Source organism: Apium graveolens, chromosome 8 (genome assembly GCF_009905375.1).
Source record: "Apium graveolens cultivar Ventura chromosome 8, ASM990537v1, whole genome shotgun sequence".
Classification (NCBI taxonomy): Eukaryota; Viridiplantae; Streptophyta; class Magnoliopsida; order Apiales; family Apiaceae; genus Apium; species Apium graveolens.
Genome location: NC_133654.1, coordinates 263,716,964 through 263,736,966, shown reverse-complemented (window position 1 = coordinate 263,736,966; position 20,003 = coordinate 263,716,964). Strand labels below are relative to the sequence as shown.

Below are 20,003 nucleotides of genomic sequence, written 5' to 3'. Positions count from 1 at the left end.
TCTTATCATTATATTATCGTTAAATTTTATTACAAAAAGAAAAATAAAAGCTACTGTGAACGATGACGTCATTTAATTATAACTTACGTCGACCTTTCCGTCGTAAATTGTCATTTAATTATAACTTACGACAGAATTTTCGTCGTAAATTATCATTAAATTAAAACTTACGACGGAATTTCAGTCGTAAATTGTCCAACTAACCGCAATAAATGCCACCTACAAACATTTGTTAGCCGTTCAAAAGTATAATATTTTAAGCAAACTTACGACGAAAAATTGATTCCGTCGTAAAGTAATCTGTGCAGTGTGCAAAATGCTATTGTCTCTTTTGGAATTTCATTCTTTTCACTCTTTTTTTCCTAACAAAAACATATCTTTATATTATTCAAAATACATGATGACATAACAACAACTATTTCAACAATCTTCAATGTAAGTATTCAATTTTAATCTCCTCTTTAACTGTATATATGCATTTAAATATATAATTTATTATTATATTTAGTTGCATGTTCAACATATATATTTATATATGTGTGTGTATATGTATGTGTGATTATATGTTATTGACTTAGCATTTTTTCATTTATAGATGTCTTACGATTCTAGTTGGATCACTAAACGAATTATTCCTGGTGGTTATGGTTTTACGGAAGAATTTAACAAAGGGGTCAAAGTTTTCTTGGCATTTGAAAAATAAAATAGCAAGGAACCGGATAATCCAGAACTTTTGATTAGATGTCCATGTAATACATGTAACAATCAACTCTTTCAACTCATTCCCGATGTTGAGTTTCACTTATATGCCGTCGGTTTTCTTGAGACTTATAGCATATGGCATTATCATGAAAAAGAAGGTGGCTCAAGGCATGAAGAAATGAATGATCGTGAAGATGTATTTGATGAATATGAGATGTTAAGGGATGCATTTAGAAGAGAAGAATTTGGAGGTGTCAATAGTATGCACGAGGAGCCAAACGAGCAAGCATCTAAATTCTTATACAATGTGAATAATGTCGGAGAACCAATATATACGGGCAATACCAAGTATACGCAATTGAAGTTTATAACAAGATAACTACATTGGAAGAATCATAATAAATGTAGTGATAAGGCCTTTGATGAGCTACTCCTCTTACTTGGAGATGTGTTTCCGGAAGGGCATAAACTTCCTTTTAATTATTATGGAGTTAAAAAGATGGTCAAGAAGCTAAGCATGGGATACGAAAAAATACATGCATGTGAGAAAGATTGCATGTTGTTCTATGGTGATGATAAAGATTTGGAAAATTATAAGTACTGTGAGTTAAGCCGATACAAAGATGCAACTAATGGCGGGAGTGATACCATTCCGAGGAAGATCTTAAGATATTTTAAGATCACTCCTCGTCTACAGCGTTTGTACATGTCTACTCACACAGCCCAACATATGAAGTATCACAACAACAAAATTGTGGCTGAAGGGGTTCTTAGTCACCCTGCAGATGGAGAAGAATGGAAAGAATTTGACAAGAATTATCCAGATTTTACAGCGGATATTCGTAATGTAAGGCTTGGTCTTGCAACTGATGGATTCCCGCCATACAGTAATACTACTTCTACTGTATACTCAGTTTAGCCTGTTGTACTACTTGTGTACAACCTTCCACATACCATGTCCATGAAGGATCCATACATGTTCATGACATTACTAGTACCTGGGCCGAATGATCTTGGGAGGAATCTGAATGTCTATCTTAGGCCTTTGATTGATGAGCTGATTAGTTTATGGCAGGTTGGTGTGTAGACATATGATGCTTCTACAAAGACCAATTTTATGATGCGGGCAGCCTTGTTATGGACTATCAGTGACTTTCCCGGGTTGGGTATGGTTAGCAGATGGTCAACCCACGGAAAGATGGCTTGCCATGTTTGTATAGGTGAAGTTAAAGCTAAGCAACTACCGCACAACAGGAAGTCCAATTTTTATGGGTTACATATGGGGTTCCTAGATAAACACCGAAGAAATCGACGAAAGGTCGAGTTATCCGTAACATGTGTGCTGGTATCAAATTCCCACTACCAGGGAAACCACATAGCAAAGAAAGGGCAGATGGATTTGGTGATTCACACAATTGGACACATATCACTAGCTTCTTTGATCTACCATATTGGGATTCATTGCGCCTACGTCATTGATCTACCATGTTGACTTCTATTCTCAATAAACTTTGTTTTTAACACAAATAAACTTTTGCTTTTTGTAAATTTTATTTTCTTTGTAGTTAGTGTTCATCCAATTGTCTATTTATTTTATAAAATAAAAATATTTTTTAAATGATTTGTAAATTATATTAAAAATTTATTAAGTTACGTTAAATTAAGTAAAATAACTTATATTTATTTTTAGTTTTTTAAAAAAAACTATAGATTACTAAGTAAACTACTGACACAAATTGCTTTATATTTTCTATAAACTTTATTTATTTATAAACTATATTAAAAAATTATTAAGTTATGTTAAATTAAGTAAAATAACATATATTTACTTTTATTTTGAAAAACTACTAACTACAAAGTAAACTATTAACACTTATTCTCGATAATTTTAAAACTAATTAAGTATTAGCAAATGACTTTAGTAACATTTATTAACTTTTAAACTGAAAATTATTGATTTAACGATTATATTTATTACTGTCCATCACAACGATTATTTATTTTAAATTAAAAATATATTTTAATAGTAACAAATTTATGGGCTATATTTAGATTATATTAAGTAATATTAAATTAAGTTTAATAACATCTATTTATTTTTAATTTGTAAATTAATTTTTATCGATAATTAAGTACTATTAAATAAACTATATTGAAAAGGCTAATTATAAGATAGTTATCAAATTACATTAATTAATATTAAATTATCTAAAAAACAGATATTTGATTCATAAGATAGAGATACAATTCGTTTCACAAAATAAAACTAATATGTTAGATTTTTATATCAAGTAAAATAATGCAAAACTAGAATTATAGTGAAAAATTTCATAACTGATTCGATTTCTTCTAACCACATAACTATTTTTTGCAGGTAACAATTTAATATTGATATTAATATATTAATTTTAATTCGTGTTTCACAAGAATTATGAATAATTTTTTACAAATATTAATTCGATATTTTTAATCTCGGACCCGTATTTAGCACGGGTTATCAACTATCTATACTAATAAGGAAACCATTTTAGGTCTTAAATTTTGGGACTCACTAGAAAATTATACAACTATTTTTAAAATTTTATGTAATAAAATCTCAACCGACAAAAATTAACTTTTACTCTTTATAAATTTTATTTCTCTTCAATTTACTTTAAATTAATCGTATTAGTATGTTAACATATCATATTTCAGGGTTCGCAAATAAACTAAAATAATAGTTATTTTCTCAAGATGTCAATAACTAATAATGAATATGCATAATCATGATTTACTAAACAGATTATTAATTTATCGAATATTACTTAATCGAGGTTTGACCGTAGTGCATACTTAATAGAAGTTAAAACAAAAATAAAATGAGTATATGTTCCCGGTTAATGTTTAGCTTTAAAGCATTTCAAGGACACCTGCTTAAGCTATTTCATATAGAAGGGCGGTCGCCTTCCAAGTTCCGGTGTGTTCCCACATTTATCTATTTCTAAGTTTAGCCAGAGGTTGTTACCAATTGTTGTCAAAAACATAAGTTTTTCTGATGATGTTGTTAGGATGTCTACTATCTCGAAGCTGTTCAGTTGATTGTTGTGCTTGTGAAAGCTTATGATTTCCAGTTGCACTCTTATTTAACCAAGGTATGGAAATTATGGAGGAGCTAATCATTTTTTATATTAAAATCAGCGTTGCAGAGTTGCCTAATCCTCCCCCCTCCACACCATTGTCATCAGTTCGGCTCCTACTTCACTCAGGGTGATATCATGATGAAGACTATAAGGCTGCTTCTTCCTTTTAATGTATATAAAATTAATTTGTTTTTGCATATTGAAGCATCATATACCATGCAGGTAAGGTATGGACATGAACATTTATGTAATGTGAAGAGTAGTAGATACTTGGTTTCTGCCATTCATTTACAAACAGTGCCATCATGTGCTTTAGTGTTATATGCTTTACCTTCATATAAGAGTAATCATATACAATTTAGGGCTTAATAACCAACTTCAGTAACTATGCAAATATTTAACCCTGAACTGGTAATTCGTACAGTTCCGATGGTTTAAGCTCATAGGGACATGGTCTCAGAAGTATTTAAGCCAGCAATGGAATCTCTATGAAGGAATGAAATGCGAGAAAGCCTTTTTCCTTAATATATCAGGTACCATTTCCGAGCATAAACTTGTAACACATAGCCATAGATGTGCAATAAAAGACTTAACCTAAAGGATGTATCACCAAAATCTTAACTGTTTCCTATTATTCTCTTGACATTGTAATTACTGATCACTAAGTACTTCAGGAGTTCACGTATTCTTTCCAAATTGCATATTTGTATTTAACGGAAAACCTGCTTAAGCTCGTTCATCTAGAAGGGCAGGTCGCTTTCTTAATTGCATATTCGTATTTACCCGAGACAATTGCGCGATTATAGTGGAGGTAGTCATCTTCATCTGAAACTTGGCGATATTATGGAGACTGGAGTGCTGTGGACTGCCACAGAATGCAAACAGAGGATCTTTCTGCTGTATGTGAAACTTATTTTTGCATGCTGAAAGCATACCATGCAGGCAAGGTATGTCCATGTAATTTTTTGTAAAAAATAAAGAGTAATTGAGACTTGGCGTGACAAATATTTTGAAAAACGCCAACAAGTTGTTTAATGTTCTGTCATAAGGCTTCAGAAACAATTTAGTAACCACTTTTGGAACTTAAATTACATGTATCCTTAATCCTAAACCGCGTGGTGACAGCTTCATGAAGGATTCAAGGCAATAACTACTGACTGCAGATTACAGACTTTGCATTTCAGCTCATAGATTTACAGTTGCTGTTATTTCTGTTAATAAAACAACCTCTGCTTTATAATCTAACACATTCTTCTTACATTCTAAGTATGGATGAATACGCATTTTCTTTCTCTACTTATGACGAAGCATGGTTTCCCTTGCACATTCATCACATGATTCATATGACTTCCTTTATTTCATCTGGAAGCAGGTATTCAGATGCTATCTTCATTTGAGAGAGTCTGCAACTACTTCATGAAAATTGTCTACCTTCTCTTTAAAATCAACTACTCGTTAACAAGAAAGACGCGGTTCAGGAGTAGTCGAAACAGAATCATAAAAATCTCGAGTCAGATGAAGTTCAAAGGTAACTGAAGCAGAATCTTAAGAATCTGGTAATCAGATTACCAACCTTGATTTAACTCTTCTGCATTAGGGTAATACTACAAATCAAATGCTAAAATGTCGCATATAGTAACTTTCTTCCTTTCAACACCAATCATCTTCCATAATTCATACCCACGGCCACCATAACAGTAAAAGCAAAGCAACAGAAACATAATATACTCAGAGGATGGAACATTTGTGCAAGTAGACTAAAGGGTTGATGACATTTTTTTAATCCTGTCAACAGCTGATCGAGAGGCATTTGCTTCATTTATAATGTTGTGTGAAATGAGAGAAATCCAAGACTTCACGAAAATGTAGTAGCCTGAGACGATTTTTCTCTACTCTAAAATCATTTTATGTGACTATCATCAACTGAGACCACCCTGGGTAAAATGTAGTTCTGGATTAAGGGGTTTTTTGGTTGATATTCGGAAGGGAAAGTTTTACTTGAGTATTTCAGTACACAAGGCTATTTACGACATCTTTTAAGACTAAAGTTACCATACTGGACTAAAAATGATGAAAAAATCGATGATCTATAATCCAAATTGAGAGTCTAAGAGTGATTACAGTGCTTACACTACTTGGTCCAGCAGGTGTTTCTGAGCACTCATTTTAATTAATGACAAACTGACCCGTCATTTAGTTTAAGCCACAACTATAATTAGATTCAGAAGATGCATACTGATTGGAGCTTCACACCCAAACGGCCAGTACGATTAACTGATGCAAGACAGTACTCCTAACAGAACCTAATATGAATGCATGGTGCCCGATGCCAGACATTAAACATGAATAAAACATATTGGTTCTACATAAAACAACCATACTAATAGCTCCAAAAGACAGTTAAGTACATGAAAGTTTAGAATCCGGAGAACTGGCTACTAATAGCTCCACGAGTCGATCAAGTACATCATAGTTTATAAGCAATAATAAAGAGGTTCCACAATTAGCTCCAGCAGCCTATTATTACATAGCTAGATAATAGAGAATTCCTACACCCGAGGTCGCACAAACTACTCCTTAAGAGTTAACTGTCATCAACCACTACTTACCCAGCGGGGAGAAACAGTGGTTGACTCTGTCATATTCTGCATACAGATAGTCCAAACAAAATTAAAAATTTTGCTACAAGAAACAGTAAATTAAAAAGGCGATGCAATGACAAACTCTGTAGTGTCAATCTTCATTGCCATAATTGCACAGTTAGGCGGTAAATCTCGGCTTACACACTAATTCACTACCAAAACACTAACCTATTTTTAAGAGAAATAATGCACACTATCTTAAGATTATTTAATTCTTTCAAATAGCCTTTTGGATTCCATTATCTCTCCCAAAAATAGCGGGACATTATCTTTAAAATAAAAGAATTTTAAAATAGTGGGCCATTATCTCTCCCAAAAATAGGGTTTTTGTTTTGGTAACGGATTAGTGTCTAAGCCAATATTAACTAATATATAGAAAATATAGTAAAACTAATAATTATGACAATTTCTTACAGATAAATCACATAGATATTGACAAATGAAACCTGAACCTAGATCACAACCTCGTATTTTGTGTATTTTCACTGAGAGAATCCTAAACCTAAATGCCCGATTTTTTAACAATTCACAACTTTCAATAGGGGAAATCCTGAACCTAACCACAGCTTGCTTTTTTACAATTGATAACATTGAAAAGGGGTAAATGCTCTGATTGTATGCTCCCACGGATGCATTCTCTAAATCTCCTTTAAACAAAAGCTAAATGCACAAAAATAGGTTAATATAGAGATGAATGTTGACTGCATGCTAACATGAAAGACAGAGATACAATAAACAGCACCAAGAGAAAAGAGAGAGAAAAGAGAGAGACGCTACCATCAATTTCAGTTTTCAGGGCAATAGAATCGAGGAGGTTGCCTGATCCGAACAAAACGAATAGTTCTATCGGTAATAGGAATATGGATATCAACTTTAGCTTCAAAGGTTTCAGTAATGCCTTCAGTTGCATCATGGGCCTCAAACGTGATATAGTACCTATATGGACAAACAGGCTCCACATTTGTCTTGATCACATTCACGTTGCCGAAGTTTTTACCCTGTCAAATTAAAAAATTTCCAAAACAAAAGCTATAAGGACGAATATCTAAAAAACAATATGCACTAGACTGAAAAAACAAACCTGAGCGCCATTATACTCAAGAATGGCTTTTTCCGCGCACTCGACAATGTCAGGTAAATGATCACCACATTCAGTGATATTTGCTGCCGGGTCGTACAAAGGAAGGATCATACTAGCATCAGTCACTTTAGAATAGTCTTGAACATCAAATCCCTACAGTATTTACAAAAAAATAGATTTATCCTTTTAAGTAATTATATAACTATAGTAACAATAACTCAAGAATCAAAATTCAGACAATTGCATAAAAATAAAATCTTCATCTTCTGTATTCTAGAGAGAGAAACATAGCGTCCACTTTAATCCAAAGATATTTCGCGATCGCATTTTAGGGTTTCTGATCTCTCTCCCATCTCTCTCCTCTCTTACGTCCCTCTCTCCGTCTCTCTCTCTTACGTCCCTCTCTCCGTCTCTCTCTCTCTCTCCCTCTCTCCGTCTCTCTCTCTCCCTCTCTCTCTCCGTCTCTCTCTCCCTGTATTGTTGTAACACGATTCTTCTTCAAAATTCAAAACATAAAAGAGAGAGAGAGGGGGGGGATGAGAATGTACTAACATCGGTCTCATACAAGTCAAGTTGAAGACTGGCGATGTCTCGAAAGGTCATGGTACGAGATCCATCAGGCGAGACATGATCGTCATCTTCTTCCTCTTCGAGATATGCCCTATGCGCAAAATTATTCATAAACAACTGCAATCGTTCTTCTCTAGAAAGTATCTCTTTGGTCTGCTTATCCCCTTTCTGCTGTCTGCTGCTGCTCGCCATCTCGATTGTTTTGCGCCCTAAAACAATTAACCCTAATTTCTTTTCTCTCAATTAAATATACTTCTTTCTAATGCAACAATAAACACTAAATTTTATGAGTTTAGTGCATTTTAGAAATTAGAGGATCAATCAAAATACACCAAATTCATGAGAGTTATTATTTATTGCGTGCATTTGACACACATTAAAAAATCCGTTAAATATTAATAAAGAATTTTTCTAGCATGTGTCACGGCAAACACACCGGGCCTACCTACCCCAAATTATCCTACCTTTGCAATTCCTCTATATTAATATTTTTATATTATTAAAATTTATAAATTTTTCATTTAATATTAAGTTAAATAGTATATAATTGATAAGATTTGAACCATTAATCTTATTAGTATATTTGTAAATAATAATATTAATATTTGTTGTTGGTGGTATTCGAAACTGAAATTTGGATAGCGTATAAATAATAATATAATTATTTATTGTTGGCGGGGTTTAAAATTTGGGAATTTAAACAGTGTAATATAATAATATAAATTTTGTTTGCCACGGGATTCGAACCTATAAACTTGAATAGTGTATATTTTTTATATGTAGATATAACAATTATAATCACTTGATTAAGACGATCCGAACATCGTAAACAAAAATAATCAAACTAACAAAAAAAGGATAACAAAATATAACATGTTACGATTATAATAGTATATATACACCTCATATAATAATACTCTATGCAGTAATAACCTCCCTATTGTAATAAAAAATTACGGTTCCAATTTGGGTTAGTTATAATGAAGAATAACATCTACATTGTAATATTCTATATTTTTTTCAAATCCATTCTTTATTAATTTTCCTCTAATGAGAATAAAAATGCTTAATATATATGTATGTATATATATAGCTATACACACATATGTGTATGTATACATATATATATATATATATTATATATATCCAATTATATATAATGTTCGATGTGTCGTCATATTAACGACAGCAGATTGGAGACTTTGTATTTCAGTACATAGATTTATACATGCTGTTATTTCCAAGGCTAATGAATTAAAGCTTACCAATAACTTCTGCTTATAATGTACATGTGTTAATGCATCCATAATAGTTTTTAGTGAATTAACAGTTGCGGAAATATAGGTTGAAATTTCACATAATATGTCCTATTTTATACTCCCTCTTGTTTTTTTATTTGTCGCTTTGACTTTTGCACACATTTTAATGTACTTTGACCGACTAGTTAAAATTATCATTTATAAAATTTTCTTTTTGTAGATAAAAGTAGACAACTTATATTTTAATTCACAAAAAGAAAATTTTTAAAATTATATTTCTAACTAGCCGGTCAAACCACATTGAAATACGTGCAAAAGTCAAAGCGACAAATAAAAAAAACAGAAGGAGTAGTCTAATATAACTTCCTTATTTTATTTTAAAGGTGCATTAGTTCTTGGTAGAAATTTTTATAGATTCCCATCGTTAATTCCCGTGGCGGCTCCTTCCGACGCCGTGCCTGGACCTTCCTTCTAAGAGCGGGGTGTAGCTGCCGTTGGGTATCTGCAAAACAACACCGGAGGGGGTTTTGTCCTTGCGGCACCTTCGGTGTAAAAATAAGGGTGGCTTGGGAAGATCATCTCTACTCCAAATTGAGAGTCTAAGAGTGATTACAGTGCTCACTGCTTGGTCCTGCTGGTGTTTCTGAACACTTATTTTAATTAATGACAAACTGATCCGTCATTTAGTTTAAGCCACAACTATAATTAGATTCAGAAGATGCAGACTGATTGGAGCTTCACGCCCAAACGGCCAGTACGATTAACTGATGCAAGACAGTACTCCTAATAGAACCTAATATGAATGCATGGTGCCCGATGCCAGACATTAAACATGAATAAAGCATATAGGTTATACATCAAACAACCATACTAATAGTTCCAAAAGTCAGTTAAGTACATGAACGTTTAGAATCCGGAGAACTGGCTACTAATAGCTCCACGAGTCGATAAGGTACATCAGAGTTTATAAGCAATAATAAATAGGTTCCACAATTAGCTCCAGCAGCCTATTATTACATAGCTAGATACTAGAGAATTCCTACACCCAAGGTCGCGCATACTACTCAAGAGTTAACTGTCATTAACCACAACTTACACAGCAGGGAGAAACCATGGCTGACTCTGTCATATCCTGCATATATATAGTCCAAAGAAAATTAAAAACTGTGCTCCAAGAACCAAAAAAAACTAAAAAGGCGATGCAATGAAAAATACTATAGTGTCGATCTTCAGTGCCATAATTGCAATATTATCCTCATGAACTGGTTGACATTTGAAAAACGCAGAACTAAGGTAGATAGCATGGACAATGAAATCTAATCAAACACAGTAAAACACCAACCTCGCACAATTTGTAACGGATAATCAACTCATATGCCAACATTAAAAGACAAATTTCCAGGAAAAAGAAAAAATGTGAAGAAAAGAGACAAACACGTACTTTAGTTTCATTTTCAAGATAAAATAGCCGAGGAGGCTGCCTGAACCGAACCAGCTTAACTGTTCTATTTGTAAGAGGGAAATGGATATCGACTACAGTTTCAAAGTCTTCCTTAATGCCTTGAACAGGCTCGAGGTTTGCCCTGATCACATGCTCCACAACAAAGTTTGTATCCTGGTAAAAATGGTTTCAAAATCATAAGCTAAAATGGTATATAATGTGATTGTTGCCATTAAAAATGTTTTAAACTGTAATTAAAAAAACCTGATCCTTGTTAAACTTGGCAAGTGCTTGCTGCGCACAATCCATCATTTCATTCATGTAATCTTCACCGTCTGTTATACCTACCGATGGGTCGTAATAAGTACGTATCATACCAGCATCATTCACTTCTGAATAGTCCTGAACATCAAATCCCTACATTTTTTGCGAAACTATCAATCAGATAATATTTGCATATATATATACGGTGAAAGTTAAATTTGTAGAAAATAAAATTTAATTAAACACACCTCTAAGTTTCTTTAAAACCCCCCAAATCAACCAAAACATTACAAACTATTGTAACAAATCAAATAACAATTGAAACTTGATTAAAATATCATCATATCTATTAATCTGCAGTGTACAACGAGAAGAACAACAAACAAAAAACAAAACTAGCAATTACACAAATTATAACAATATATAATTATAAGGTGTACTAACCCCGGACTCATACATGTCAAGTTCAAAACTTGCAGCATCTCGAAAGGACAAGGAATGAGTTCCATCATCGGGGTCGTACAGTGGTTCATACAACTTTTCTACCTCTTCTCTATCCTTAAAGCAACTCATAAACCATTCCAATCATTGTTCTCTAGAAGGTATCGTCGTCTCCTCATCATCAGATTTCTTAACATCCGCCTTGTTTTCTGAAACTGCATTATCAACGTCAAAATAATCTTTCTCGTTCAGATTCTTAATATCAGCCTCATCATCCTCTTCTAAAACCCAAACCAAAACCAAACCAAAGTACCCTTGCTGGCCATTCTCGCTCAGTTGCCCACAAACCAAACCAAAGTACCCTGCCTTTTTGGTTCACTAACAAAAAATGTAAAAAACCCTAAGCTCTAGCTTAAAACATAAGAAGTTATCACGAGTATTTGTCCTGAATATCTTATACTCCCCCGGGCCCTGATTAATCGATCATATATACTCCCTCAGTTACTAATCAGTCGGTGGCCAATTTTTAGATCAAAAATTGAAATTTATCTGTTTATTATTTTAAAAAGCTGGAAATTAAATAAGATACAATTTTAAATTATTGTAATTATATATAATATTTATAAATTTTAGTCTAATTTTGATCAATTTGATTGACAAAAGTCAAAACTGTACAACTGGTTAGGGAAAAATAATTAGAAACGAGGGAGTTTCTTTTTTGAGAGAATTGATTGATATGCTTATTTAAATTGAACTAAATAATAACTAAATAAATTGAAGAAATTATCGGATAAAATTTAGCATTATTGTTTATTACCTTGTCTAAAATTTGCACTGATCACTACAAAAAACAGGGATTTTATCGACAGCCAAATCAGTCATTATAAGGCCAATATCGATCGTTTTTAGCGAATAACGACCGACACCACTGGATTAACACCGATTGGTGTTTACTTTTGAGGTTTTTTCAAAATTACTTTTTTTCTGTTTTTTTTCAAAAATACGATTTTTTTTTAATTTTAATTTGCAAAAATATGATTTTATAATTATTTTTTGCAAAAATACGGTTTTGCAACCCCCAACAACTAGATGCAACCTCAATTGAAATAAAAAAAATCAGTACTTTTTCAGTTAAGTTGCATATTTGGTTGATTTTGGTTGCAAGCCGTATTTTTGCAATTTTTTTAAAAAGATCGTAAAATTGCAAAAAAAAACCTAAAATAGTATTTTAGGTAATTTATCTTTACTTTTTTGGTCGAATTTTACATTGTTTGACTATGAATACTGCCACATTGGCATGACAAGTGTCGGGGCCCATCCGACGTTTCGCGGGTCACCTCCTAACAAGTCAGTGCCACGTATCCGCGGGACACGTTAATAACGAAGAACAACTTTGACCGTCTATTACGACCGCCCTTTAGTCATTTTTTGATTATTACAACCAAAAAATCGGTCGTTATAACATACGACACTTTAATAAAGAAGGACAACACCGACCGTTTATTACCACAATCGGTCGATAATTCAGTCGGTGTATTATACGATCGAATTAGTCGTTATACTCTCATAATTGTTTTCGGGTTAAGCGTAATATCGACCAGTTAGTACCGTCCTAACAAGGAGACAATCGTTTGCACCGTCTCCCTCCAAGTCCATGCCACCATTGGCACCGTCTTGTTGAGCCCTTCTTATTGCCTAAAATATATACAAGGTTAAAACGCTTTAAAATAACACAAAATAAAATATAAGTAGCCTAAGTTTAGAAGTTTTAAGTTTTTACTAAAACCAAATTATCCACTCATAATTTTTGTTAACCGACAAACCCTACATCAAACCAAAAACAAATATATAACATACGGAATCAAAATATATAATTATGCGTGAATCTAGTATGTCAGTAATTTGTGTAATATAAAATAGTATTTTTAGTTTAATCTAAGAAGTGTTGGTAAAATTTATGTAAAGCGTCGATTTGTGATAAAATCTTAGTGATTTTGCGTATAGAGGTAGTCGGTGATTTGTTTTTGTGTGTATAATTTGTATGTATCATGTCGATTCTGATTATAAAAATGGCATAAGTTTGTTATGAAAGAGGAGGGAGGAGGGTGTTGGGCATCTTAATAATAGGAAAAAGGGGAGGGTGTTGATGGGCTTGGTTAAATATTTGTGGTTTGGGTTAGTTTCTAATTTTTAGATTAAGTTGATATTTAGTAGAGTAACACCCTATATATATATACAAACTACAAACTACAAACCTTTGTAAATCACTAATTTACAAACTGAAAATCACCAAATATAAAAATAAATTTTATATTAATAATTTAGTGGCGATCACGGAATTATACAAAAATAATCACTAAATTACTGAGAATCACTAAATTACATAATACTGATCAGTAAATGAGTGGTGCCACCGTCATAAATATATAAGTGGATTATTTTATAATCACTAATTATACCTATATCAATCACCAATTGGTCACTAGTTTATAATTTATATTTGAATATTGGTTTGTATTTGATCACTAGCCTCATATATCATTCAAATAATAATAAACATAAAATCCACGCTTAGTACTCCACTAGAATAAATAAATCAAAAGATGTCATGTTAAAGATTTCAATTATCAAAACCTTGTATCCTTCTTGGTCACTATGTTGACCAGAAATTGAAGCAGCCAAAGTGCACTGTTATTTTATTTGACAATGTTGAACCTGGACCCATTGTTTAAGTATAATATTAAATTTCCATTAAACATTAGTGTTGAATTCAACCCTTAAAAACTATATATATATATATATATATACATACATATATTACCAGTTGATGAATATCTCAGTATCTTTAATATGTTCAGGCAACGGAGAAATAAGGTTGAATTCATTCGAAATAATTATTACGGTTAATGTGAAGACTTAAAGGATTCTAAGTGAAGCTGAATGGATATTATAGAAGACTTAACGGTTGATTATATAGTTCATAATACGAAGACCTGAGAGCAGAACTAGTCGTTTGTGAACCTGACCAATTACACTAGGCGTCAATGATCCGTGAAAGGAAACTAAGTATTATTCTTAGAAAGATTTTTAAGCGGTATTCATAATCAAGATTAATGTCAAAGTATTTAATAATGAAAACCCGAAGATTGGAAAATTAGAAGACAGAAGATTGAAGAATCAAAGTTACAGAGGGACTATAACTTAAAGCATACAATAATAAATTAAAGGCTTGAAAGTACTTCAAGTACAAGCTCCTAGACTTGAATTATCGATTTGTAAGCTTAAAAGCAAGTACATGGGTCAATTTCTAACCTTATTTGACTGTATTGTCGATTTATAACCTCCAAGATTACTAAGAAGCATTGTGTCTCTATCATGCACATGGGGGATGAGTAGACTTGATTTCTCTCTCCTTGGTTGATTACTAAGAGCTCTAAATAAAACATTGCCGATTTCTAGCTTCTTTCCATTTACATTGTCGATTTTTACATGCAAATAAAGAAGGTTTCAGTTAGTAGCAACTGGGTGGCCCCATGTGGTCGATTTCTAGAATCTCCAAAGTTATTTGTCGATTTCTAGCAAGTTCAACATTGCATTGTTGATTTATAGACCCTTAAAGATTGTATGGTCGATTTCTAGACTTGCATAGTCGATTTCTAGGACTTAAGGACAACCTTCCATCTACTACAATTTAAATTGTATGGACTACAATGTATCACTTGTCCATATCTTCCCAATCAAGTCACATCAGTCTATATATCCATCAGATCTTGAAAAAACAAGAAGCATTCTCCTAAAAACAGTAACGAAACTCTGCAAAATTCTTTTTGTGAGAAAATAGTTTGCTTTTATTAAGATTTTACAAGGGGAAGTGTTGCCCAAATCTCTTCACACCATTAATGACTAACATTCCATATAGCACTCATTAGATCTTGTTTTTAAAGTTATATTGAATATCATTGTTAAAACTTTATCTTTTTAGAGTGATATGTAGCATATGATATCTTGTATACTGTGTTGTAAGAAAATCCTCATGGTTATTATTCTTAATATAAGAACTTAATCTCGAATATTTTGTGTTCGATTTTTCTATTTATTTTCCGCTGTATTCATCGATTAAAAATGATAAACATACATTCACCCCCTCTATATCTGTACTCTGGACCTAACACCAACTCTAACATATCTTACAACCTTAAAAAGCCTAGCTAGCTCACACTGAAAATATTCACTTAATGCTCATAATAATGCGATTTTAATTTTAAGAAAATTATTTGTACAGATAAAAGAGGACATGTACAATAAATAAATATTATAATTATATGTAAATGCAACGGTAACATTTAAATATTTTAAACTTTCAATTATCAAATAAAATATAATCAACGCATATTTATCAATATAATCTTTAATCTCGACATTCAGAGTTTACCTGAAATTGCCGTACAAGAATGTAAGATATTAGACATGTTAAGGTTTGAAGAAAAAAGACAATTAGCTATTATATATATAGAGGTTTGAATGAAAAAGACACTTAATTATTATACTCTCTATGATTTACATATTGACCAGTCATTTTAGTGACCCCTATAATACTCTTTTTATTCACTAATATGGTTTTAAATACTTCAAGACATCAAAACGATATTTAAGTATAAGTTTTGAATAAATTATTTAAATTCACTTCTCTGTGGACAAAAAATAACACTCCTCCAAATAGCCAATTACACAATCACGAATCAATCTGAAAGTCTTGTTAAAGCCACACCTAAAATATCATGTGTCGTCCCTATTTTAGGATTTCAACAAATTAAAGACATAGTACCAAGCTCTATTAAGTAAATCTTGAGGTGAAACCTTATGTTTCTCTCCTTGATAATCAGAATAGTAGGCACAACCTACTATTCCTGCCACAACAATGATCCAATAGCATTCTATAAAACAAAATAAATATAATGTTAATATAAACCTTAAAATATTATCCATACATATATATTTACCACATTTTTCTAAATCAAATATATTAATTTTCAGCTCTGACATTTCCTTGATCAATTGATACTATAAAAAAAGAAGGTGCAATTAATTAGTGCATGAAATTTCAGTGGTCCAATTTTAATTTCAGAGCCCAATTAGATTTGATAGAAGAAAATAGCTCAATGGGCCAATCTAAGTAACCCAATTAAAAAATTTGAAAATTTTTATCGAAATAGACTTAATTAAACAAATAATCAATTGAGACAATTTAAACGACAGAGTCTCCCATTTGACAATGTAATAAGCAACAAACTATAATCAAAGTTGAATTAAATTTTGGTATCCTAGTTTGAAAAATAATTAAGGAATAGTTTGGGGGTTTAGATAATAGATAACGAGACTAATCTTCACAAACAGATTAAACTATTGTGTAATCACTAGGCTAGTCAATGAATCATATTTGGATCGTATTTGACTAAATTCATATCCATTTAAATTTATTGGATCGAATTCGGATCAAATCGCTTTCGGATTTGTAATAACATAATCCATATCTAAATCCATTAGGATCTCGGATTATCGGATCGGGCCTCCGAATTTATTTTAATTTTTTGAGATGAATAATATTAATTTAACACGGTTCAATAATAAAAAAAATTAAGCACAAAAAGCTATTTTTATAGTTAGATATGCTGTGAAAATAAAAAATTTAAAAATATGTGAAAACAACTCAGCTTAAAATAATTATGAAATAAATAAATAAATAAATAAAATAATGTAGTTTGAGAAATATATGAAAATTAATTATATATGTCAGTTTCAAAAATTAAAATAGAAAAATTTGTGAATTGCGAATAAAACATTATATATGAAAATAATTTCAGACACACGTTATCCACTCATTAAAATATGATGATATGTGGTGTGTACATGAAATTTTAATATGATGAAATGATAGTCTGTGTGAAAATACAATAAAATAACTTAAAAAATGAGAATATTGATGAATATAATGTTGATTCATTATAGTTAAATTTTATTGATATATATATATATATAATTTATAAATAAATAAGTTTAGTAATTCGGATCGGGTCTTTATTGAATCTCATGAGTGAAAATCCATATCCACTTCTTAATGGGTCGGATCCTTATCAGATCAGATTATTATCGTATCAGTTTCATTTTTATACCATCAATGTCCACCTATTAAGGCTCGGGTTGGACCGAATCGGATCGGACCTCTGATCCATTGACAAGCCTAGTAATCATATACAGAAATACAAACTAATCATACAATCCACGATTTTCACCAACAAATACAAACTAATATATGTAAAAGAGTTTCCACAGTCTTTTTATCAGTAAGACGTGCACGGTCAAGCAAATCAGCAATGTACGTAGATTGACACAAAAGATACCCATTTGATGAGCTAGCAACTTCAATTCCCACAAAGTAACGGAGCCAACCCAAATCTTTCATAGCAAAATAACGAGCCAACACACGTTTCAATAACTCAATACCATCACAATCATCACCAGTAATAATCATATCATCAACATAAAAAGACAATAAGATATGACCAGCACTCGTAAATCGTACAAAAAGAGCTAAATCATGATTATTAGGACAAAAACCAAATGAATAAAGTACAGTAGAAAACATCTCAAACCAACAACGAGATGATTGACGAAGACCATAAATAGATTTACGAAGTCTGTCGACATAACCTGGTCGATGCAGAAGACCGGGAGGAGGTGTCATGTAAACTTCCTCGTGAAGATCACCATACAAGAATGCTATATTAACATCCATCTGAAATATTTTCCATTTGCGAACAGAAGCCACTGCAATCAAAGTACGAACAGTCGTCATCTTTGCAACAGGCGCAAAAGTCTCTTCATAGTCCAAGCCATACTCTTGAGAGTAACCTTTAACAACAAGTCGAGCCTTATAATGCTCAACAAATCCATCAGATTTTATCTTAATTTTATCTACCCAATAACAACCAATTGCATATTTTTCTAGTGACAATGTGATTAAATCCCATGTATGAATTTGATGTAAAGCAGTTTGTTCCTCGACCATAACATTCTGCTATAGAGGATCATGAACAGCCTCTCTATATGATGCAGGCTCAGATAATTGGTGAATAAAAGTAACGAATGAAGCAACGGATGGGGAATAAGATGAATAAACAAAATAAGGCAGTTGGGTGGACTTACGTATGCGGGTAGACTGTCGAACTGGCGGAGGAGTCGAACTTTCGGTAAACGATTGAGTGGGAGGAGAATCTAAAATCTCTGGTGATGATTGATTGGTTTTAGAAGCAGGTGGAGATGTCGGAGTTTGAGATGTAGATGTAGAAGTCGGTGGAGATGTGGGAGTTTGAGATATAGATGCCTCCGAAACTGAAGTATTAGAATTTGTGGTTGAAGCATCCTCAATGTACGTGTCAAAAGGTTTAATTAGAATAAGTTTTTCCCGTGTCATATGATACGAACTAGCAGGAACGGAATATGCACGAAAAAGGAAATATGTCGAGAAACATACAATTTTCCACTGACTGGGTTAAAATAACGATATCATTTCTGGGTAATATCGTAGCCCAAAAATACACATAAAGCAGACTTAGCAGATAATTTACTACACTCAACCTGAGATTTAAAAAAAAGCAGGTAGAACCAAAGGCACGCAACGAAGCATAATCAGGCACTTCATCATATAATTTTTCAAAAGGTGACAAACTAGAATTTTGAGCAGTTAGAATTCGGTTAATCACATAAACAGCAGTAAGAAGTGCTTCACCCCAAAATACACTTGGAACATCAGGACAACAAAAATGAGCGAGTTGTTTCAATAAGATGACGATGTTTTTCTTTCAGCAACACTGTTCTGTTGAGGAGTGTCAGTATAAGAGCTTTGACGTATAGTCCCATCAAAAGCAAGCGACAAAAGCGTTAGATTTATATTAACCTCCCAAATCACAACGAAACCATTTAATGATAACTTTATGTTGAGTTTTTATATGAGCTCTAAAATCTTTAAAAATATCAAAAAAAATCAGACATACGCTTCATAAGATAAATCCACATACAACTAGTGAAATCATCAATAAACGAAATATAATATCTAGACCCTCCTTTTGTGGGCATAGGAGCAGGTCCCCACACATCCAAATGCATAATATCAAACGGAGCAAGAGAATACATAGCACTTTTACGAAAAGGTAAAGTATCAAATTTCGCTAATTTGTAACCGCTACAGTTATAAATATCATGAACTTTTAGTTATCCCAAACCTCCAGTTGAAATTAAAATTATAAACGATATTGAGAAACATGACCTAAACGAGCATGCCATATGTAGAAGTTAGAAGATAAATCACTCAAACGAAAAGAGGATAAATCAACATAAGAGTTCCCACAGCAGATGTATTGAGTTCATCCAAAATATAATGTCCTCTCTGCGTACAACATTTCCCAATTATCTATTAAGATCTCAGAT

General features: G+C 32.4%; 1 protein-coding gene across 1 annotated transcript; it reads right to left on the bottom strand.

Annotated features, from left to right (window-relative positions):
* Window positions 1-6,164: 6,164 nt before the first annotated feature.
* LOC141678731 (uncharacterized) lies at window positions 6,165-8,342 on the bottom strand. Its single transcript, XM_074485102.1, has 4 exons — window positions 8,097-8,342; window positions 7,545-7,697; window positions 7,241-7,461; window positions 6,165-6,466 (listed from the first exon to the last, which is right to left on the bottom strand). The coding sequence occupies exons 1-3, from the start codon at window positions 8,304-8,306 to the stop codon at window positions 7,249-7,251; spliced, it is 576 nt and encodes a 191-aa protein (XP_074341203.1). The 5' UTR covers window positions 8,307-8,342; the 3' UTR covers window positions 6,165-6,466; window positions 7,241-7,248.
* Between the last annotated feature and the right edge of the window lie 11,661 nt (window positions 8,343-20,003).

Bases quoted from the DNA above. Each gene is read 5' to 3' on its own strand.
- LOC141678731 (XM_074485102.1), bottom strand. From the start codon at position 8,306: ATGGCGAGCAGCAGCAGACAGCAGAAAGGGGATAAGCAGACCAAAGAG. The intron at 7,698-8,096 runs GTTAGTACATTC...TAAATACTGTAG, and splicing joins TTGACTTGTATGAGACCGAT to GGATTTGATGTTCAAGACTA. The intron at 7,462-7,544 runs GTTTGTTTTTTC...TTAATTTGACAG, and splicing joins TTGAGTATAATGGCGCTCAG to GGTAAAAACTTCGGCAACGT.